Here is a 24226-nt window from a genome sequence, read left to right as displayed (position 1 = left end):
CAGTGACACCATTTGCAACACCACACCATCAAGCTTACTTTACTACATGACGTAAAATGACATAACACGATATGATATGATATGATATGATATGATATGATATGATATGATATGATATGATATGATATGATATGATCTATGAATCCATGTATTTCCGGAATGATGACAGGGACAATTTACTTACCGAGCGCCCTCTGTGATCCATTAGCTAATACTAGCGTCATGGTGGCGCTTTCGATGAATCCCTTTGCCTGCAAAACCATCCTATTAGCATGTCATTATTTGTTGCAAACAAACTACAGTCCATTTACCTTCATTGGTTTAGCATATTTAGATTGATTAGCTCTTCCATTGTCAACCTATCCATTATTAAAATCCCTTTATCTCACGAGATTTAGTCAAGGGACTGTAACTTTTTACTAAAAGAATTTTCTTCTAATTTCTACTCCCTATTTCAAAAAGCACTTCAGCTTCTCAGCCACGATCGCGGGTTTAGATTACCCAAAAACAACCACTGGATGTTGTTCAAATACAAGAACCCTGTTAGCTTTATCCTGAATATCGAAATGCAGGCAATCTTCGGATAATGATTGCTGCACATGCGTCGTAAATATGGTCGACTGTTTGATACATCCAAGAGATATCACGATGTCCAGAATTGATCTTTGATCTAAGAGTACTCAGCACAAAAAAACTCGATTTTTTATTTCCGACTGCTTGACCTTTATACCAACGTAAACGTATCTCTTGTATGGCTTTCCTCAAATAACCCAACACAGTAAATTTTACTCTTTGTCCGTCTGTCCTCTCTCTCTCTCTCTCTCTCTCTCTCTCTCTCTCTCTCTCTCTCTCTCTCTCTCTCTCTCTCTCTCTCTCTCTCTCTCTCTCTCTCTCTCTCTCCCCCCTTTATTCAGCTTCCACAGGCTCATTCAAACGCATGATGATCATTTAGTTGTACACATAATCGTAGACGCATGATTTATTGCAGTTGTTAAGTGAATTCAGACACAGATGCATTTGTTTTGTCTGACATATTGATCCGCTGTGTACGTGGCATCTTTAATGCTGTTGAAATGCGCGGACTACAACCTGTTTCAGTACCAGGTTCATCACGTGACTAAAGACTTATAATCTAATATGTAATACATCAAACCGCAGCGATTAAATACAATAGCATTTATTGAAGATTGATAATTTTTTCATGCCTTTGAAGTCGCCGTTCGGATAAAATGCTTTTATTTTTTCTCGGCTTGATGGTATGCTAATCTCCGATAATGATTTGTACACAGGTTGCTTCCATTCATATTTCCATGGAATTTCTCCCACCGTCGTTGGATCTGTTTGTCTGAATCCTCAGTATTCTATTTCAAAAGCAAATGTTAACATGAAATGTAATCAGCAAACAAATAAATCAAGAGTAATGACTGGAAATATGTCAGGAATAGCAAAATTGACGGATTAACGGGATGTTAAAAAAACGAAATGTTTTCGTTCGCAACGGGGAGGGCGCCATGCAAATTTCATAGGCATTGCGTCGCTCTTAATTTCTTGATGTCGTAGAACAGCTCACATTTTTTATTAAAAGAAATAACAACTCGGAAAATAATCACGTGAAAATTTTGATCCTGGGCGAAATATTTTAGCTTATCCTTGAAGGTAAAATCAAAAGACAAAATTAATGATAAGTTAAGGAATACACGCCCCGAACAGAAAGTTGTAAACTTTTTGCTCAAATGTTTCAGAGGGAAACCTTAAACGCTTCTATGTCACAATGAAGCCGAGCCGCAACTTACCTTAAGATGTTTTGCTAGTTTCAATTTTCAGTTCGTTCTTCTTAGCTTTCTAAATGTTCAATTTGCGACGCTTAAACGTTCCTTTCAAAATTTGCGACAGGTTTTGGTAACACTGACGATTATTAAATGATTTTTAGCTTCTCATGTCATTTTGTTAACTTTGTATTCTGTCTTTTCCAATAAACTCAAACAATTATTTAGACGGAAGGATTTGTGATGACTATTTCATTAATTTTTTGAAACCTTTCAATATTTATTTTACATTCACTACATTGGAGATATTTAGGAATTTGTGATCCAGAGTTCACCCTTGATTTTGTCGTCCCATCTGCAGGAGTACTGTGATTGAAGAAACATTTTCAAAATTTCTAAGAATAGAAAAATTGTTTTGAACCTGTGTGTCGGTAGTTGTCATTAAACAGGAAGGAAGATGACTTTCGTCTGTTCACAGGCCAGCAGTACACACTCATGTCGTCTCGATTTGTTTTGTTTTGTTTTCGGCATTAAATAGTTTTCAGCATCCCAGTACGTTCACCTTTACGGGCAACGGAGTTCTTGCATGTAATTTGTGATCGACGGGAAATGTAGTATTTCATGATTTTTTGGGATGAATTTTAACAAATTGTAAATAGGAAGTAATGTTAGTATGCTAATGCATTGTGGTTCTATTGTCTGTATATCTTTAGTTGAACTCCGTAATGATATTTTTACCAGAACACTTCAAGTTCATGAATGCGCACTGTGCTGCTCAACTTGCTTCAAATTAACACCAGTTACACTTGACATATAACTCACCTCTCAACAGTTCGCTGAATGTGTTTCCCTCCTTCAATAACTCGGTAGGGTAGATTTGAGGGTAAAGAAGATACATTAACCCAGCACATCTGTGTGTAAGAAGGACAAAGATTCACCTGACTTAAACCTACCTTCAGGAAACACCAAGATTTTTAGAATGCTAATTTTGAATTTAAGATTGCAGAAGAATCGAAGCATATTCGCTATACGCATATCCTCTGACTTTACCATCTTCAGACCAGGATTATTTTTAATTGAAATTTCGCATCATTTTCCATGTGTCACAGTATTTCGATAAGTCAGGAGATCTGATTATCTCGAACATTCAAAAATGTCATCCGAATTTTATTTTTCCTCGTATCTCCGTCTTTTTTCGAATTTCCATTTCGTGTCTGGTGCCGTCGCCGCCCTGTAAACCACGCTTACACCCAGAAAGCTGTTTTTCAGATATGACTCGATGGTGACAATCGATAAGGGGGAAAAATGGATGCACACACCCTGGTCACAAAGAGACTTTGCACGGCGAGTCTATGTCAGCGCTAATGGCAACACTTTGTTAGAAGGGACCTTTCCAAATCAACAAAGCTACTTCCTAGGGGCAGGCAGGCAGACCTGGCCTGGCGGTGAAGGAATCGACACACGTGAAATTATTCTGAAGGTACCAACGTTGCCTGATTAACCCTTAATAGGACCGCCTTTTACCACTCAGACATGCAGCTTGGTACACTTTATTCCAATGTTTCTTTTACGATCCGGGATTCTGAAGTTTTGACAAGATTATTTGTACGTTAAAGTGGTTGATTCATAGCAGAACAGACCAAGGGTTTCACACACCATTGTCACTTGGTTTTATTTGAACACGATATGGCCTTTCCACTTAACTGCCGAGATTTAACAACTTTGCCGACTCCATCAATAAATCGCTGACGTACAACTCCAGAGTAACACGTAACCAACGACTCCAGTCTTTCACTCTTTCAGAGAGGGGGAGAGAGAGAGAGAAAGAGTATTGACGCCAAATGGCTTTTCTAAGCGTACCAGCGCAGATTAGCAATAATACTGCTAAAATCGCACAAATATTTCAGAAGCAGATTTTGTGTTCTAAAGACTGTGATTAGCCATACAAGTGGCCGGCTTTGCACTCGCGTTTCTTCTTATTTACACTAAAAGGAATCCCAACAAATCGCGATAATAAGGTCTAATTGTGCGCCACTAATCAGCGATATTGAATCCTTCGATTATCTCCTATTGCGCCGTACCCTCGGCCAAGCCGTAACCCATTTCTTGCACATTTAACCTGTCACGCCGATACATGACTCACAAACGGAGAGCATTTTTGACTTGATATTCGCATTTTTGAACAAACAAACAAATAAACAAAGAAAATTACTGGTATGCCAACAGCAGATAACCAAGGCGCAAAAATCAAACAAGATGCCGGCGATTTCTCCTTATTTAAAGCAAACTCTCGCGTGTATGAAGACTGTAATATTAATTCATACCAGGAAATGAATATTTATAGTATTTCTTTCTGCAAATGTGCAACATATTTGAGCGTCATAATGCATAGGCGTTTATTGAGAGAGAACGCATAGAAGCTGAGTCCCAATAGAGCGTATGGGCGTGACCTAGGGGCTATCTTGGCGCCATTACGTATTTCTCTGTCTGTAAGACCCATTCAACTCTTAATCTAGCCTAATGTAATTTTGCTGGCTTTTCAAGCCAATTTTCAGCTAATTTGATCCTTTTGGGGTGGCCACTTGTGCAGATTAAACTTCCATCCATTTAGACGCTGAAGACCATAGGGAGACACTCTGACAGGAGAGATTGCAACCATGGCAACGATATTTCCGCACCATTTGAAAAAGTTCCGATTTCTTTGTTTTATGACATATTCCGATTTTCCTGCTTTGATAAGTCTTCAAGCGCGCCGAGCACCGGCCTAACTTTGACCTTGAACTCGCACTTACACCGTCACCAAAATGTCCAACTCATGTTTTCCTTGCGAGAATTAGTAAAAAAAATGCAGTCAGTCTAGCAATTACTTCTGCCATAGTTTATCATATAAATCAAAGATTATTGTATTTTGATCATTGCAGTCCAACCCTTGAGATTTCATCTTTAAATAGTAATGCCATCACTTGGAAAATTGAAAATCTTTTTTTTGCCTCTAAAAGGAAACTCCATCGCAAGCGAAGATTAATGTTGTTTTGTCTTTGAGATTTCTGATCATATCTCTCCTTGTTATCCCTGGAGGATGAACTACATCAACCGGGGTTTTTTTCTATCTCTCTCAGACTGTGTTGTAGGAGATGATAGTGTGTAAAATTTGGGCTTTCAGGGAACGGGGCAACAATCGTGCCATCATCAAGGATGGCGCAATACGTCCTTGTAGGCTACAAATATAATGCATTTGCGTAGTAGTATTTTTCTCGCTGGATGAGCAGACGTTAATGTAACAAATGCATGGATGGAGCGCTAACATCCAGATAGCTTAGTTGTGTATAATTGACTTAAAGGGTTCTTCCTAAGAAACCAGGTGAATCGGTGTCTTCATAAACAGGCAAACATAATATAGTATGTTGATTGTCTACCCAAGTGTAAGGGCTGGGCAGCAGTTGTACAGATCGGATAATTGCCAACAACGTAACTAAAATGCTGGCATCGGTGATGGACAGGTATAGCCGCTCGCAAGCTCGTTCCGACGACGACGCCCGAATACCAGAATTTGCGCGCCGAGCAGCAGACAAGCCGACGACGGCCCTGTCACTGGCTGTCAAATTAGGAAACCCCGGTCAGGCACCAGCATCGTCAGCGACTAACCAAGACATCCTTCATCGCTAGAGTTTACGATGATCGCTCTGACAACACCGGAAAACATTGTGAACTAGCACTTGCCGAGAATACTACTCCCGCGCAGACGACATGAAACCAGTAGGAGACAAATTGGACGGCGGATATTTTCCTCAATTTCTAAGCTACTTAACAGATAATGGCACTCCAGACTGCTCGAATTCAATTTTATTAATGTCTTTATAGCTTATTTTGACTTAACCAGCGCACAGCGTATCTTCACCTGTATAAATGATATGTTCGCCTGAAGACTACGCTCAGTGTAAAATCAATGATAGTGCGTCATCCCAGTGTTTATTTATACCGATTGTTTACAAGTCAAAAAGGTAGCTTAATTCCCCGTTTCGACAGAACACACAGAATAAACATTTCCTTCTCTGTCATGACTGCATCCTCAGAAATAGCGGGTGATTTTTTCAGCCCCTAATGTGTTTTTGTGGTATTTATTCTAGTTGCTAATGAGATATGCAGATAGCGAAGGAGGCAGATAACTCGTAAGTCGAAGCGGCGCGTAAGTGCGCCAGGGCGTGTGACTACTGATCTTGCGAATGCCGCGGTTCAAAAATATCGAAAACTAACGGAACGGCGTCAGTTAACCAACAGTGGTTACGACTACGAAATATGGTTTCAATGAAATAATAAAAGTACGCCTGAGGGTTTCAATTTTGCCACTTATTGTCCGTGAGTTTTACGACAGCGGCGGAGGCGCAAAGCACACCGTGTCATTGTTCTCTGGTGACTTTTAAATACATCATACTATATTCAATCATATTAAGGATCAGTCAAGTTTTTTGGACCGGCAACCCGAAAACTGCTTGCACTTAATAAACCACCGTTAAGTTATGCTTCCAGAACGATCGACTAAAAAAGCGAGTTCTTTTGAGAATGGCTGTATATTGTTGCGGTATGATGAGTGTGGGCATGAGGTCAACCTGGGAAAACTATATGTACCAATCATTCCGTTCAAATTGGAATTCAATAAAATTGTAAAGAATCGGACAGAAATGAGAGGCTCCACCCAGTTACTATAGACTTTCTGAAGAGAAGGACATCTGTTCTGGATGTCGTGTTGTGCCTGTGAATTCGGACAAATAAAATACCAAGGCAAACTTGTAAAGGCAGTGTTTTGTGTCTGGCTTATGCCAAACTAGTTACCAGTGCCTTAATTAGCGGCAGAGAGACCATTGTAGTACCGGCAATTAGATTAAGTCCAAATAGCTGTCACACAACAAACACCTTACATGTTTGGGATATGCCCGCTTTTGCTTGCTCAGATATTTCTTTTATTTGGACGATTTGCCCTGCCCACCCCGACAGTATGGGGTCTCATAAACCCCCTCTACTTTGTCCATAAATGAATTCTGTACAGAAGAGAAGGACCATGGTTTATCTAGTGTATAACTCTGAGTTTTGAGACTACACTCAAGCGGCAAAAACCAGGCCTATTTTCTATTTTATGTATAAAGTGGCGTCCAATTATCTCGCGTTCACTTTGTTGCCAATGTCATCATCCGCCAAAAAGTTCAGTTGAGCGTTTGCAAGCGTCCGTGCGCTGAAAGTATCGGGCCTTGATTAAGTCATGATAGATCTGTGCGAGTTTGAAACCGGACACTCCGATAAATTCATCCCGAAAGTTTGAGTGTGGTGTGGTGCAGTTAGGTGGTATACCCCCGGGTTTTAGCGATCTGTACATTCAGGTGGCACAATCAATGCATGTAGTAACCTGATTCCAAAATAGTAATCGACTGGAAAAAGAAGGAAATCTGCCAACCCGTGAACGCAATATCTAGTGAATTTATCTGGGAGTCGATAACCTCGGGTCTACTTCATGCAGTCAGTCCATATCACAAGTGGACTACCTCATATTACCGAATCGTTGGCGGCGAAGTTTCAACCAGCAAATCGTCCATTAGCCCGCCTTTTTCAGCACTCTGTCCCCGCATGGGTGTGTACGAAACATAGGTCTTTTTTTCTGGCGAAATAAGTGACGGACAAATATTGAAGATAAAGCGAGATATAAAAATAAAAATGCTCAGTACTTTCTTTGAATTGTGTGGGGTTTTGTGACCTTGATAGGTGGGTCTGCCCATAGCATCAATGATTTCATAGCTGACAATGCGGACATGTTGAGAAGACTGCATTCATGTAGTCCATTGTTGGGTCTCCTCAAATAAATCCACGACGCCCAATGCTCACTCCTGCTTAAGCACTTTAGAATAAAGAAATCATTTCATTTGAAACCCTATTCGGATAATCGGTAGCATTTCTTTCTCATTGAACAATTTGACTCTACTTTTTTTTCCAACGGATTAAGCACCCTAAAATGCGATACCTTGAAATTCATTACCAAACGAGGGAAGATAAACGTTTATAAATGATATAGAGTGTTGTCATATAAAAGACGCAAAGAGCGTATAGGAGTTTACCTTGTAAAACACCCAGCTGATTTGTTGGAAGGCTGGCACAAACAACATATCACCTTTGTGTTTAATTATCCGCCTAGAAAAGATGTTTTCAAATGGTCGCCCGAACACACAGGGTTGACAGACCCTAACAGTACACGCAAGAAAAGCCCGACCTGAACCATTTTGCTAGGGCATTTATCGTCTATTTAGCCTGGCATCCCTAATTCTCGTGTCTTGCAAACGTCACAATTATCACGTTTAGAGGGTTGATCGTCTTTATGCAAAGCTTTTGTCACTGCATAGAATGGCCGATTTGTTTCAAATTTTCTGCCTGGCTACCTTTTAAAATACGCCATAGATTTTGCCTTCCTTTTTCTTATGCTTTCGTTGAAAATGAAATCTGTCCCGCTTTATTGAGTTTGGAAAATATCCCTATGTGCTTGTATAGGGCATTTTGTCTGTGTTCATATATCGGCCTTGTTGTAGGCAGGAAACGCCCAGTTTGTTCTAAATCCCCAGTACAGACGACTCAAACTCCGGTATATCTACGCCAAAATGGCGCCCATGTGCATTCTAGCGGTCGTGTTTATCTGCTCAAATCAATTTCAAAATTTCTTCCTTCATGTAACCAGTGCTGTTTTAGCAGATGATATAAATGAGACAGCGATGAGTGAAATATTCAGAAGTGAGCTCAATTTGTTTCCCAGGCTACAGATTGTACAAGACACAAATCATCACGTATTATCCGGACAACTATCCTCAACAAAAATGACAGAATCTGCAGACAGGGTGAACAGACAAAGAATTTTTTTGGCACGGTAGGATTACTTCACTTCCGCGACGATAAAAGTCGAAAACGACAGCTGGAGAAAATTCTACTAAAAGTAGCAGCAATTAGAATGTGTCGACTGTTTGCGCGGAGAAAGAGAATTTTTACCTCTGGGATTTAATCAAGTGCAACTTAACTGCATCCGTAGAGATTGACAATTGATGGCGCATTCTTTGGTTCGAGGAAATATCATTTATTAATAGAGAACCTTGTTAGCCATCATTTTTTGATGTTATTTTGCGTCACAATTTATTTATTTTTTACTCATATCGGTGTTTTTTGGGATTTCTTTACTCAATCCTATTCCCATGTGTTTATCAGTTTATGTGTCGTGATAGTGGCCAGACAATACGATGTCAGATTTATTGGGTGTTTTCTCACATTTTGCAGCCATTATTTCATATCGCATTGTCCTCGGAAAGAGTTAACTCTCGGCTTTTAAAAGTAAAATGTTGAATACCAAGGCGCCAATGTAACCAAGGAAAGGACATTATCGTTTAGCATTGTCCCCTGAATGTAATCGCTATATTCAGAAATTGCGCGTGGCACGCACGACAAGAGTAAAATATGAATATCTTTTTAAGTTAAATGTCGTTCTTTGAACAACTGACAGAGATTAATTTAGTCTACAGGAGACAAGCAAAAGGCATTTAATTTCGTGTTCCTTTCTGTTCGAGAGAAAAAAAATTGATTTATGTTTTTCATCGCCTCTATGGCATTGTCCCTGATTAACTCCAATGCAGGGAGTGTGGCTAGATATTTCAATGGTTTATCTATACACGTTCACAAAACCAACAAAAAGTGAGACGACAATTGACCGGCGATCTCTCCAGAATGCAAATGATCTCCCCGCGCTTGATGCGCCTCTGCTTGGCATTTGTGATGGGTATTTCGCAGAAGACGTGTGGCCGTATCACGGCATCAGATGTCTGGCAAGTAATTGCAAAGCTAAGCAAAACTGCTGTATCGGCTCCGATGCAGGTGCCAAATGTCGTTAACAGTGTAATGTGCATGTCGGATAGTCAACTTTGATTTGTCAGTTCACACAGCAAGCCTGAAAATGTGGGTCTGAGCGTTTTAATTTGCAGAGATCTGCTCTGTAGCTGCAACGGGGGAAACAGCGGAAACGTTCGTTTCAGAGGTCAGATGATTTTGGTTACGGATAGATATGCATATAGATATCAGAATGATAGTGGCCGTTTGATGGGGAAGCTATCGACTATGTGATGTTTTGATTTAGAGAGTGCTGTTCTTGGAGGTCTGAACATCCACACAGCCACCAATCAGATGTCCTGGCTAGACTTGTAATATCTTTGCCGGGTGTTCAGACAACAATCACTACACATGAATACAACCGTTGTGCGAATTTGAATGTGGATATTTTTACACCTTGCCCAGTTCCTCGTCCATTTCACGGCTGAATATACATTTCAAAATGGCAAGAAATCCCCAAGATAAAGTGACAGCTAGCCATAGTCACCGATGTTGACAACTGAAATTTTCTGAAGTTCGAACCCTATACTTTACAGATAACAATCACCGACTTCAAGCGAAACATCTTTTCTCTTTGTCATTTCAATGTGTCTTATTCCTTTGTAAGATTACTTTCTCGTTCACACAGAACACTACCAGTATACCTTAACTATTTATAGATATCTTAATTTTCAGAAAATTTAACGCATTAGATCATAAACTTTTGTAAATATAAGTCGTAATTTGTTCTTAATTTTTAATGTATTGTCTTGATGAAATTGACCTAGCTATTGTACCATACGCCGTTAGCGTGTGCTACAATTGTCTGCCAGGTAACGTCGATATTTTCGTGACAGTCACCATCACTAGTGCTCTCTCTCTCTCTCTCTCTCTCTCTCTCTCTCTCTCTCTCTCTCTCTCTCCTCTCTCTCTCTCTCTCCTCTCTCTCTCTCCGGCGTGGATCGCCCCACCTTGGAATAATCTGTGAGGGGAGTGGAAAAGGTCATAGAGAGGACAAAGAACTTCCTACAAGGATAGAATTTAAAAGCTAAATAACACACGTTTATTTTTTCTCATTTTGATGTCGCGGTGGTCTCTTTCTAACTCAATTTACGCAATCCGTTACATTAACAACGAATGAAACTGTCAATGTCAGCGTCACCCGTGTGATGAACTTGTTCAATCGTGAACCGTGTCATTTTTTCCATATTAATTGACTGAATTCCTACAGCTTATCCGATATTTAATGAATATTGTTGACACAAATTTGTAGCCTTTTCCTCAACTTTTTTGTTTTGCATCAAGATATTTCGCAATTTTGATTCCAAACGTTATCGTCTTCGATGGATATTTGTCAAATCACCGTCCCTCCACGTGAAGGGACGGTGGTCAAATGTTGCATTCATTGTAACACGCAGTACCTGTTCATGGAATTGTTTTTCTGTGCTTTATATTCGTTGAAACGCGACCAACATTGCAACATGTCCATGGCAATAAATTCTCGTGTGAAAATTTTCACAAACTACATCAAAACACGACGATTTTTACGCCTCAAAAGCAAAGATGACTCAGTTCCAACAATTACAGGCAGTGGCAACCAATCACGTGTAACCATCGTAGCCGTACATCGAGAATCTGAGGCTTCTGCTAATGTTCAATACATCCTGATATTTCCAAACACATCGTTCCAAATTGATTTTTTTAAAGTTACTATCGATTTTCGGCTTTTTACCTTCTCGCGGAACTCGCGGAAATTCATTATCGGAGATATTTTTATGGTTAACTTTGTTCGTGCACACAAAGAGATGAGCGTGGTGATAACCCCTATGACGAGCCGTTCCCAGCGGTCTAGCTCCCCCTCGCTTCATCTCATGTACGACACTGGTGAAGTATTTCTATTGAAGAAATGAAAGGAAAATGAAACTGTCTTGAAAATCCAAGTAGCAAAATTTCATCAGATTAGATGAGTAGATCTGATAAGCGGTCCGAGAGGACAATCAGAAACTTGGCAACTGGGAGATGATTTTGCTCATCCCGTCGATTGACAATAATTGCCCGCAGCAGATGGGGACTTCTCGTCATAAAATTCACCCGAAAAAAATACAGTATAAAGTTTCAGTGACAGATCAGGAGTTCACGGCCTATACCTTGTCATTGCTTCCTTGCTTTTCTCTTTTTTAAAACAGTTACATTTAATCCACTGGAATAGCAGTCGGTATAGCAGCCTGGAAGAAGCCATGGGAAAGCCGGATGGCATTGCTGTAGTAGCGCTGTTTATACAGGTAATAAAAATGGAAGTCGTAATTTGAAGATGAAGATGTTTTTGAATTCACTTGAAGCGATATCAAACTGCAATAATTCAAAGTATATCAGCATAAAGCTATTACACATGATTACTATTTAAAGGGCACTAGTCTTGCTGTATCTAACTTTGATGTTTATTTCAATATTTTTGGTATCCTGTTCTGTACAGCAACTATTGATATCATTTCTAACTCTACTTCCCGGATCATGTGGAAGGGCACGGTATTCACTTTGTCCACACAAAAGGGACAGTATTCAGCTTGCTTACTGCAAAATAAATAATATATGATTGTACGTTGTTATCATTCAATGGTAAATTCTAAGTCCGGACCTAAAGCCTGTGGCTCAAAATACCAGTTTATATTCTACAATTACTTGTGCAATTTTCAAACCGTGACAGCCAGTCATCCATCATACCTCACCTACAAGCAGGGGTCCATCGAGTTGCTACGTATCATAAAAGTACTCGAAAAAAATATTACCAACAAAAATTATGGGTTCCGCCCTACTTGTGCGTCAACTTGACAAACTAAAGTGACAAGAGGCATTAAGCATCTTTTCGTTGAAGGTTGGACGTGAACATGAGGGACTCCGCATATTTACAGAACACTTGGAGGCAGTTCAGTACAAGGTACGTTCAACGGACATACAACACTTTCCGAACACAAGAATTGCATTACAGTATACGCTTTGCAGAGGTACACTAAACACTTAGGGATATATCAGTATTAAAGTAGGCTTTATGGATGCGTCACCTTTCACACAACGACACGTAGGTGATACCGTCTCCAGGTCGTACTGTGGACATGGGCAGTAAGTAATGTGCTAAGGGGAAACAATACAGCTCGTTTTTACGTGTCATCAAGCCGTGGACCATATCTGATAGACAGTCAAGTGTGTTCTGTTTACTAACTTAGCCGGTACTTCGTAGTTGTCAACGGAGAATTTTTCACATGAATATTTGCCGAAAATAAAGTTAAGCTCTACATTAAGAAATGTTTTACGAATCGTACTGCTTAATTATCTTTTCGGCAAATATTTCTGAATGTCACATTGAGATTTGAAGCGGTACAGTTATGTTTTATGTTTCTTCTTTCCAATATAGGGTAGAAGTGTTACCGTCACAACACCATTTAATCCAAACTGTTTATTACCGGGTGAGTACGTCTATTGGATACCAAAACAATGTATATAAACCTCTTTTTAAACAAAGTATGTCAGTTGACCATGAAATCATCAGTGACATTCTACACAAGCAAAACGAGTTGCATGCATGTTCTAGCCTTACTTTTAGAAATGTGAAATTGACTTGTAACTGCTACCGGATGTTTTCTATCTCGGAGGCGTGTTGATTTCACTTTTGGAAACGCTGTGCAGTAGCTTCGCTATACAATGCTGTTGTTTTTGTGGGATCTAGAGATAGAGATGGAAAGATTCAAATACTGGAGATAACATGGCAGTTACATTTTGTCATAGCCTTTTGAAAGATTCCTAACGCTCGGCAACCGCTCCATTGTGCGAGTTTAACACTCGCCGTCTTCCCTCCCATCTCATTCACACTCCAATATATTGACTGCGCCATATATCCTCTCCGCTGTGCCTTCCATAGCAGTACAATCCATGCAATACCATTCAGTGTAAGATGTTTAATCAATTGTACGGTACCCCTGATGATGGGTACTGACCTCCAGAACTTTCTGCATCAGACAATGCACAATTGCGGCTTCTCTAAACCCGTGCACTTCCATAGCTTGAATTTAAAATTACGTGTTTCAGGGAAACTAACGGACACGAGCAAAAAGCACGATAGCAATTTTATTGTCATCTTAAGATGCAATACGTAAATATAAGATGTATAAAAATATGATATAAAGAATGTACCAAAGATTAGGAGCAACTAAGAAGGTGTTTTTCTCCTGTTTTGGAGAAATGGCGTCGCTAGCGTTACAGTCATCCGTCGTTGGATTGGTGTAACATCATTCAAGCTGTTCTAACTATTGAATTCGACATATTACTCAATAAAAAATTCGGTTATCACACAAGTCGACTCAGCCCATAAAGTTCAGCGATCACTGAATACACGATCGATTTACTCAACATAGGCTGAACATTTTCTTGATGTGTACATAATGAGAAGTTAAACGAACCTCGTACACCGATACATCGTCTTCAAACTTCACAGATAAACACAATATCTTGCATTGCCTCATCTACGCATGATCGATAAATATTGAGCATTTTTAATACCAAGTAACGTTTTTTTTTTCTTGAGTGGTACATGAATATTACTATTTTGGGAAAATCTGGTCTCGGATGAAAAGTACAATCACTTCTCCTTGGTGAAGGTGAAATTCTACGAACTTTCCACCACAATTTACGTGAAGTCATAGACAGTGGAGGGGCCCTCCACTGTCTATGGTGAAGTGATCTTCCCACAATGTTTTTTTCTTCACTTTTAGTATAACTAAACACATATACAAGTTTATGTATGTATGTATGTATGTATGTATGTATGTATGTATGTATGTATGTATGTATGTATGTATGTATGTATGTATGTATGTATGTATGTATGTATGTATGTATGTATGTATGTATGTACAGACAGACAGACAGACAGACAGATAGATAGATAGATAGATAGATAGATAGATAGATAGATAGATAGATAGATAGATAGATAGATAGATAGATAGATAGATAAACAGACAGACAGATAGACAAATAGATAAATAGATAGATAGACAGACAGACAGACAGACAGACAGACAGATAGATAGATAGATAGATAGATAGATAGATAGATAGATAGATAGATAGATAGATAGATAGATAGATAGATAGATAGACAGACAGACAGATAGACAAATAGATAAATAGATAGATAGACAGATAGACAGACAGATAGATAGATAGATAGATAGATAGATAGATAGATAGATAGATAGATAGATAGATAGATAGATAGATAGATAGATAGATAGATAGATAGATAGATAGGAGTGTTTTCTCTGCATGTTCATTGAAAGGGGCACTTTCTGCCCCGTCCATCAAAATTAGGGGACAGACGTCGTCCATGTTGCATGCAGCACCCGTTGTAACATCGACATTATGATGTTTGTCAGCTTGGCTCGGCAAGCCAAGCTACCCATATTCCATCGATTTGTCACCCTCAAGTTTCCAAAACTCAGAATTTGACGTATTTCTTCCCTTGGACACGATTCGGTTCCGAAGTTGGGTGTTGAAATCCATGAAAATATGCACCGATCCCCATGCGCCGATCAAACGATTGTGTGTTGCATTGCGATACACATACCTACACAATGCTAAAGCTGGAATTTTCCCGATTCAATTATTGATACACACAGTTCGCTAATTAAACTATGCGCTTTAGTCACTCTCATATTTCCGTCTATGTGGATGTCTTTTCTTGCTGTGTTTTGTGCGCGGTTTCTGCGCTGTCAGTAACTTTTTCAGGGCAGACAAGGGCTCGAAATACGCAATTTGCGCAATTGCGTGGTCGAGAGAAAACCCTGAGATAGATAGAGAGAGAGAGAGAGAGAGAGAGAGAGAGAGAGAGAGAGAGAGAGAGAGAGAGAGAGAGAGAGAGAGAGAGAGAGAGAGAGAGAGAGAGAGAGAGAGAGATCGTCAAAGTATATTTGAAAGTCTTAACAAGCTGTATACAGGTAGACTGCTTAGAGGAAGGAGAGGTTCTACATTCGATTCACAGAAAAGATCGACCAATTTACAAGCACCCATTACGAAACAGAATCTTCAAATCGTTTACAAAGTCAATTCAGCGTCACTGTAAATATCGTTACCTGCATATCTGATGCACTGCCAAGGCGATGCCAAGATGAGAGACTTCAAGACTTCTTTAAGAGGTGCTTTCTAAGACTTGTGAGAGGTTACAGTGTCCTCAGAAGACTAAATGTGGCAAGAAGATCTCATCCTTAATTAAGAGAAGCATCATTCAAACACTCTTCAACAGTTTAGCAGCTCTTGTGCCTTTCATACCAACGCCAAAGCCCATTATGTGCACCTGGAGTTGAAGCATTTCAAGACAGCAGAGTTGTCACTTTCGACCAAAAACAGATACAACTTAAAACGCCAATTATGCACCATGCGGGTTTTCTCTTTTTTCTCGTTCTTTTTTCCGTGCTTGTTGAAGCCTGGTAAAATGGCATTAGCCATGTCTACGGTTCAACTGGTGCAAGTGAACATCACAAAACACACCAATCTGTGTTTCATGGCTCATTAGCCAGAATGACGCTCATCAAACTGACATCCGTGCATGCGGGTTTAAATTGTGTGTCACGCATTTCGGGCACAATGCAAGATTTCTGCAAGTATTGCATTCACTTTGGAAAGCATCCGATCGTAAACGTACCTGTCAGAGAGAAAGTGTGATGAAATCCACATGTTAATATGTTAATCAAGATATGGAAATTCCTACGAACGAAAAGGTAATAATAAGCTGCCGAGATCTTCGACTAAAAACAAAACAACGATATTCCCAATATTTTACACTTCCAAAGGGTTTTCAAAACAGTCGCAACACTTTTCTCACATGAAAATGGATAGATATTTGTTTTTATTTTTAAAATTTGCATGAGATCATGCTCTTCTCCTGGAGCCAGTACTCGTGTTATTAATTAGGTACCCCCACTGAGAAATTAATCCGATGGCCCGCAAGGCTTCGTTTCGTAATTGTTCTCCTAGATATGATGTGACGGAAATTTAGCGGTTCCCGCCAAGACAAGGACATGGAGAACTCCGTGCATTTTCCTATGGCGAGACCAGAAGTTATTGATGTGTTTGGGTGATGTATCAGCACCACCTGTCTTTGATCAAGACCTACACCGCCATGATATTCCTTGTTACATTTTCTGTAGAAATTCATCTTTGGGTAAACACAGTCAAAGGTTGAAACATTGAGTGAAGAATGCTCCTCAGAGACACATATTCGGACTTTCAAACTTTTACAATTCTCTTCTGATCTACCACTTGTAGGGTTCATTTTAAAGCTCTTGGTGTAAGAAAACGTTTTACCGTCTTTGTTTTTCGAAAATCCAAAATTCTATTTTTCTCCATAGAGTTAACACAGGGACGGCGGCCATTTTGAATTTCAAATCTTCGGTAACTTGATCTCTAGTACCAAAATTTGCAGATGACCCCCCGAATTTTATTCATGATTTTGAAAGAAAATGGTTGAAGTATGCCTTGAGGAAAGTTTGAGCATAAGTTAAAGTCTTTCACTCTCGAAGCGTATACTACCTTAATCTGCAAGTTTTGATGTTTTTTCACCATTTATGTTTAAAATATAGTTTCTTAATCTACACCCTAAATCAGGTCGAAACGCCAGATGATAACTAGTAAACAGTCAATCCGCACATTTACCATGATCCAATGTTATTGCTGAAAACGCACTTAAGTCCAAATTCACTTGTTCGTTTTAATTCGCGTTATTTTGCCACGGCTAACATTACTCGAGGGAGAATCATAGTACGATGTACATGTACTTGTTTTCTAGAGCAAAAATTATGAAACTATTGTCAAAAGTAAGTGATATTGCAATTGCTTCTTTCATACTCCGTACTGCCAGTTCAGTTGAACCTTTGCCGAAGACCTTTGTTTCGCTGTTTAGTTGAGTTGTCCACGTCAAAATTTGTACCGATAAATACCTTCCTTTCAAATGTTTTCATGTTATACTAATTAAATCTGGTTAGCTGTAACTTAAGATATATTTTTCACTATTTTTGTTTTTGATTTGATTTGATTTTTTTATTATCCTGTTTTTTTGATTTTTTTTGATTTGTTTTTGTTTTTGTTGAAACCACTATATTTGATTATAAACTACAGTTCGCTTCCGTTGTACTCCAAATATCCTAAAGAAGTGCCGCTTGCTCAACGTGTGTAATGTTCAATCGTATTGTTGATTACTCATTATGATATTCTTCATCGTTCTACGATTCATTCGTCAACAATAAAATTGAAGATTGTACACAATCTATTGCAGTGACACAGCTTAGACTTTGTACTAAAAAAATAATTTAGGGGAAATATTAAAAATAACTTGTTTTGCAGAATAAAAACTACAAAAATATTGTCAAAAGCTACAGCTGTTTATACCTCTACGGTCAAACATGCCGTATTTTGATATGAAACAACGCCGTTTCGAATGAATTATTATGCAAAACAAAGGGCAAACCAAACTGGGAACTTTCTGAGTAATATTTATCCTGAACGGATTACAGATTAATCTGTTACAAGTTTGAAGTTTGTGCCAGGGATTTTGATAAGATCAAGTAAACCCTACCTACTAAAATGTCTCAAAGCCGATTTCGCTTTGCTTGTTCATCGCTGACATCACTGAACCGAAAGGACTTTTGTCGATGTATGCCAGAATGTTGTGAAGTAAAGGCAAACGACGCAGAATCCACCAAATATTTGAGTATTGTTTAACACGTGATTTAGACAGAGACACCCGAATAATTGTCTTACTCTTAAAGACGAGCCTTTTCATCCATAAGACATCGTTTAATCACGTGACTATCGAACCGGGACTTTACGCAGAAAGCTGAGGTTCCAAGCGCTATATTTGTGTGCGATATTCAAAAAATACCGTTCATCAGTTAAAATAGAAGACGACGAACCAGTTAGAAACCAGTTGACTGTTTTCAAAGGTATGCATTCCATATGAGATGAGTCTATAACTGTTTCAGAAATCATATTTTGCTATTGCAGCAGAGAAGAAAATGCAAACACGGCTCTCTGATGGGAAAAAAGATATATTTTTTTAATAGAGAGAATGGAGTGTCGTTGAATGCTGATGACACTCTAAGTTGTGAACTTCAAGAGTTTTGTCAGGATATGTGACGAGTTGAAATGCCAAGATGGAGCTGTAACTGCCAGGCTGCGATGTACTTGTGATTTGAAGTGTTCAAATCTAGCTAAACGACCATGGATCTGATGTATTAATGTCAGATACTCGTGTTAAATTTGATATCACCCGAATGCTATTGTGTCTTGAAGTGACCAAACCTTCAGCAAGCCTCGTGGCCATCGATACGATTTGTTAGATTGCCTCGATAATTTCCATGGCATTCTCTTTTATCGTCATCATGCCGTTTTGCACGCAAAGATTTACTTTCCAAATGCAGTATCTCATCTACGTCTCTATATGATGCTTGCAAATTGCAACCACATCGGTCATTTTTCTTGACGATTCGACAAACTCATCGGATATTCTTTCAAAACCTGCTACTCGTAGAGGACTGCAGCAACATGATATCAAGTTTTACCGGTTGTCTTTACACGTAAATAATTTCTTATCAAGGATTGTCTTTACTTCTGACACTAGCCGCCCTAGTGTTTGTCAAGTTAAAAAGGAACAGGACACTCAAGCAACTGTTCATCTTCACGATAAAGAGTTCGACAAGCATGTTGAAATCCATTAAAGCACAGTCGTTCTTGGACAGTTATGATAAGCAGATTTCCATTCTGTAGGCGAGCAAAGCATAAGAAAATCGCTTCCAAAAGAAGGCAAAAGCTTTGTCAACTTTACAAATCACACAGGTGGACATCAGACGAGGATTAAGAACAACCATCCCTTGAGTAAAGCAAATCTTCAATTCCCATGGTAACACCCTGAGAGACCGGTAAAGTCAGAAACAAAAGTAAAGTTCTAAGAATTTGAAGCTCCTTGATAGAGATGTCTTGATTGCACTAAGTTTCCAGGCGGAGTTATGAATAGTCCATCTTTTGGGTATTGTCTTGGAAATGAACTCGTCATTATTACAACAGCTTGTCTATTTCGATTTATCAACTGTCAGCACGGTGTCTGCGTTTCATCAAACTAAACTGGGGGAGGGCTCTGGCGCATTCTGTGAGTTTTCTCTCGCTCTTTTCAGTGGTGGCGGCGTTTGTTAAATTGAAAGGGACGGGTCAAAACAGTAATTCAAGCAAACAAGAGATGAAACTCTTAATTGTGGAAGCCATCAATGGACCATTGAAACAGACTGACTGTCTTTACAGCTCGAGTGTTGTCCAGTAAACGGAAAATAAATATGCTCATTGTTGGGTACATTTTTATCGGTACAGTTGTCTAAGTCAATCTCGCCATACAAAGGATGGCGGCATATGAGTTACACAATAGCACAAACCGATTAGCAAAGGATTTAGTGTAGACATTTGATGTCATATCGACAAAAATTACTAGATTTCAACAAGGGCATTTTCCATGAAGCTGGAGATCAAATTCTCGGAGAAAGCGGGCAAAGTTGAGAAATTCGACTGAGAAATCGTGGCTGTATCAAAACTTTGAAAGTAATATGCTCCAAACCGAGTCACGACATCGGGCGGCAGAAACAGCAAAAGGCACTTCATTTAATGCTTTGGTCGGCCATCACTGGAGGCTGTGCCATGGAGAGCATGTAATTAGACGGTTGCAAATTGAATTGAGGAGTTACATTATCGCATATATTATTCCAAAACTTTGGGAAATGTTTTCTCTTGAAATAAGTGCTGAAACTGTATATGGATCATTGAGGCTTCATTAGCCATTATTCTTTTTATGCATATGTCAGTATTATTGCCCTGTTTGTAAAATGTAGTTTTGTGTCCCAACTACCAAAATCATTTCGAAATGGCGTTGTATTGGTAAATACAGGCTGTATGATTGTGATACGTTGCAACTTAATAATAGTCTTCGACGGGATACATTCGTCATCAGAAACAGTGCATGTTGAACACAATGTGTTGCGACGGCGAGACTTACACTTTATATTCGACAGAAGCTAAAGGGAAAAGAAGAAATTGTCTTGCTGTACAGAATAAACATGTTGAAAATGTTACCATGTTATAGAAATTTACAGTTGTTGTGCGTGTACGGATTATGGCCTTCTTTACTTCGCAAACAATAAGCATTATGCCGCAGTGTTTATTTTTATTTTGTCTTAATCCATTAATAGGAAGGTCCCCATAATTTTCATATCTAATTCTTTCTTTCAAATTGCACAAAGAAACAAAACAAAACAAAACAAAACATTTCTTGTTCACGGTTTGTCATTATTATTCCAGTCCATTATCAGTGGCAGACCGGTTTCAGTTTTTGTTCGATGGCATTAAGACGATCACTACTGAAGACTTGATTGTACACGATTTCAAATTTCAGTAATGGATCACAGACAATGATTTCACAAACATATGGAAACAGGTGTTTTTGCAGATGATGATGTCACCGGCTTAAACGGTTATTTGTCCTTTAAAATCCAGAGATGATAATAGTTACCGTATGGCGATCACCTATTTCGTCAATTGTGCTCAAATATGGAATAAACAAAAATAAAACAAGTTTTTGCACGTTTGTAGGATTTCGCATTTTAATTAATGATGACATTTTCAAAACCCATTGTCTTAGTTGTATCTAGATGTCTGGATTTTGTTATAACTTCAATCAATGAGATAATACAGGACGTTTATATGCAATTAGAAGGATACACTCCATATCATGTATACACATTCTAATTGGCGGCATCACTAAGAACTGTCATTCATGATTGACAATATGGGCTATTTTTTCTATTAATCATTGTCTCTTCATATTCTCTCCACGTCTAGATCCTGTATTGAGGGATTTCTGGGCCTATACGGGCTCACTGACAACGCCTCCGTGTTGTGAAAATGTGACTTGGATACTCTTCCGGTATCCACTGACAATATCCCATTCACAGGTAAAAACGGCAGGATTTTTCTCTTCATTTCTGTAAAATTACGCTCAAGATACCCTGTGTGTTCGGCGGTGCCTCAAGTGACCCATAAATTCAATTGCTCATCCATAGTTCGCTAAGTCTTACATTCACGACACAGCTGACGGTTGACAAACTACAGACACAACAAACACCTGACAACTGAAAGAGAAATATGAAGTCGAAGTAATACTGGTAATAAAAGCGGGGACACATCTTTCTCCACGTATCACTTACTAGCAAACATTTATAACTTAATATGAAATTCGTGGCTTGCCAGTAGAACAAGGCTACATTGATAGAGAAAATTGCAAAACATCCGGCTTAGACTGTATCCCTAGAGAATTACTATTTTGTCAATCAGCTGCGGTTATCTAATACCAGATAAAATATATCCCATTGTATCAAGCAAATAAAAAGCAAACAAGCAACAAAAGCAAGATTTCCAGTTAAATTCTTGGTTTGTCAGCCAAGCATGTGAAGAATACGTATTGTTGAAACGGGCATAAATTTAGCAGAAAAATCAATCAATTATTTACTACGGTATTTTTGAAGAAATCATGGATTCTTGAAGACTTCTTTCAGTTTACGGTCTTCATTCAGTCAGTGAAACCTCGGTACATTGCACGAAAATAATTGTCTATGAAAATTTATAAGGAAAATAGTTTTTCATTTCATATTAATAATGAATGACTCTTATCAATTCGTCAATTTCATCGCTGAAAAAGAATATACTGTTAACTATCGAAGGAAACTGACATCATCGTTTGTCATAAGCTAAATAAACCCCCCTCAGAGCGGGGATTGTAGTACACCGTGGGGATATATTTCTTTCTATTATACTGATTAAAAAAATTAAAAGAAAATTGTAGGTACTGTCACTTTAATTTATATCGCAAAATAATTACATTGTTTCCTCTCTTTCAATTCCATATTTCTCAACGCGACTGAAACTTGCCATAAAAATACGACGATGTAAAAATTAACAGTAAATACATATCTTGTAATGTCGGCTCTGTATATTTCCCTCATCTTATCGTTTATTTGACCATACTTAAGAATGTATCAAAACAGCTTCTAGTTTCTTTTCCTTCATGTTCCTGGTGTGGTTTTTCACAGATGGAGGAGTTCAGGAGGATGCGCACACACCACAAGGGCGAAAGTCTGTCACACGGTGAAGATGGAATCTTGGCCGACAACTTTAGACCGACCCAGCCCCTCAACGACAGAGTGATCCGAGCGTCATTTCTCTAAATTGTTTTATTTTGTTCGTTGACTTCACATTTTTGGTCTGATGTGGTAAACGATGGAATACAATCACTTTATGTTCAGTCGAAGTACAGAAAATTTGGTTCTGTAGACGGGATAGGCAGTCAAGTTTTCACTGAGTAAATATCCACTATTTACCAATTTATGTCAAAGAAGAGCACATTACTGTTGTTTCGTAGTGTTATTCTTGTTTTAGTATATTCTATAAAAGGAGAAATTTTACGTTTCTTCGAACAAACTATGGTCACATTTTATTAATGGATGAAAACGTGAAAATACAATGATACAAATGTCCTACGTTATCGTTTATTTGTTTCCATAGCTGCAGTTGTTGTACTTTAATAGAATATTTTGACTTTGTTCAGAAAAAATACAAAGCTCTACTTTTTAGCTATAAAAGAGATTTATTGGTGGAAAGGAATGGTGATATCAAGTACAGGCACACCACAAAATTTAATATACAATTTACAGCATATTTTTGCAGTATATTATTGCATTTCAGCAATTCTAAGATTTTGTGATTTTTTTCTCATCCTCGGTGAAATAAAGGCAGTCTTCATTCCCTAAAATTTAATGACCGTTTGTCAGATTAATGTTTTGTGCCAACAGGACACGCTGGATTTTCTATACAGATAGAAACTATGAAACATTTAATGATAAGTTCCCGTTCTGATAGCGAGTGATTTGAACTCCCGTCCATTTTTATTATTTCATGTATTAGGTCAAAACTGTGGAAATCCGGTCACGACATGCGACATGCGACTGCGACTTCAAAAACTGTGACCTGCGCCCTGCGAGTTTGAAACATACGACCTGCGACTTCGGTATTTACACCAAGGTGTAACCTGCGACTTCACAACAGCGACCTGCGTCCTGCGTGTTTGTCAAAGTGCGACACATTCTTGATTTGTTCGCACCATTGCTCTGAACACGAGCCCGAAAAACACGAGGGACACCATTGCACTGTATTAAAACAGCCGGTTTACCGCATTCTCGCGACCAAAGCATAATTTTCGCACCGCTGGCCTACGCAAAAATCGGCCAGCGAAAGAATTCAACCAGCGATAGAAGTGCACGAAGGTGTGACGGTAGAGAATTCCACAAACGAAGAGCACAAATTTATTTTCCTTCTTACGAAAGGCAAACTGATCTGAAATAATGCAATAGCAATAGGGTTTTAAACGTCTACATCAGAGTTAGTTTCTGGAACTTTTCTGCCCACATGATCTAAAATATTATATACACACAAAAAATAAT

The 24226-nt window shown here is 38.8% G+C and overlaps 1 protein-coding gene and 1 long non-coding RNA gene across 5 annotated transcripts in view; one reads left to right on the top strand and one right to left on the bottom strand.

Annotated features, from left to right (window-relative positions):
* LOC139117414 (carbonic anhydrase-related protein-like) overlaps positions 1-23538 on the top strand; it is a 43693-nt gene extending 20155 nt beyond the window's left edge. For all 4 annotated transcript variants that reach the window (XM_070680514.1, XM_070680516.1, XM_070680513.1 and 1 more), the window contains 5 exons: positions 11834-11929; positions 12520-12582; positions 13057-13108; positions 21573-21685; positions 22820-23538. In XM_070680514.1, the coding sequence (XP_070536615.1) occupies positions 11834-11929; positions 12520-12582; positions 13057-13108; positions 21573-21685; positions 22820-22954 (459 nt within the window). In that variant the 3' untranslated portion in view covers positions 22955-23538. The remainder of the gene's footprint in view (positions 1-11833; positions 11930-12519; positions 12583-13056; positions 13109-21572; positions 21686-22819) is intronic.
* LOC139117415 (uncharacterized) lies at positions 1228-15902 on the bottom strand. Its single transcript, XR_011548532.1, has 3 exons — positions 15773-15902; positions 2589-2677; positions 1228-1361 (listed from the first exon to the last, which is right to left on the bottom strand). It is a non-coding gene; the product is annotated as an uncharacterized lncRNA (long non-coding RNA).
* Positions 23539-24226: the final 688 nt, after the last annotated feature.

The sequence above is a fragment of the Ptychodera flava genome, chromosome 18 (assembly GCF_041260155.1).
Source record: "Ptychodera flava strain L36383 chromosome 18, AS_Pfla_20210202, whole genome shotgun sequence".
NCBI lineage: Eukaryota > Metazoa > Hemichordata > Enteropneusta > Ptychoderidae > Ptychodera > Ptychodera flava.
This window is presented reverse-complemented; position numbering and strand designations above follow the sequence as displayed.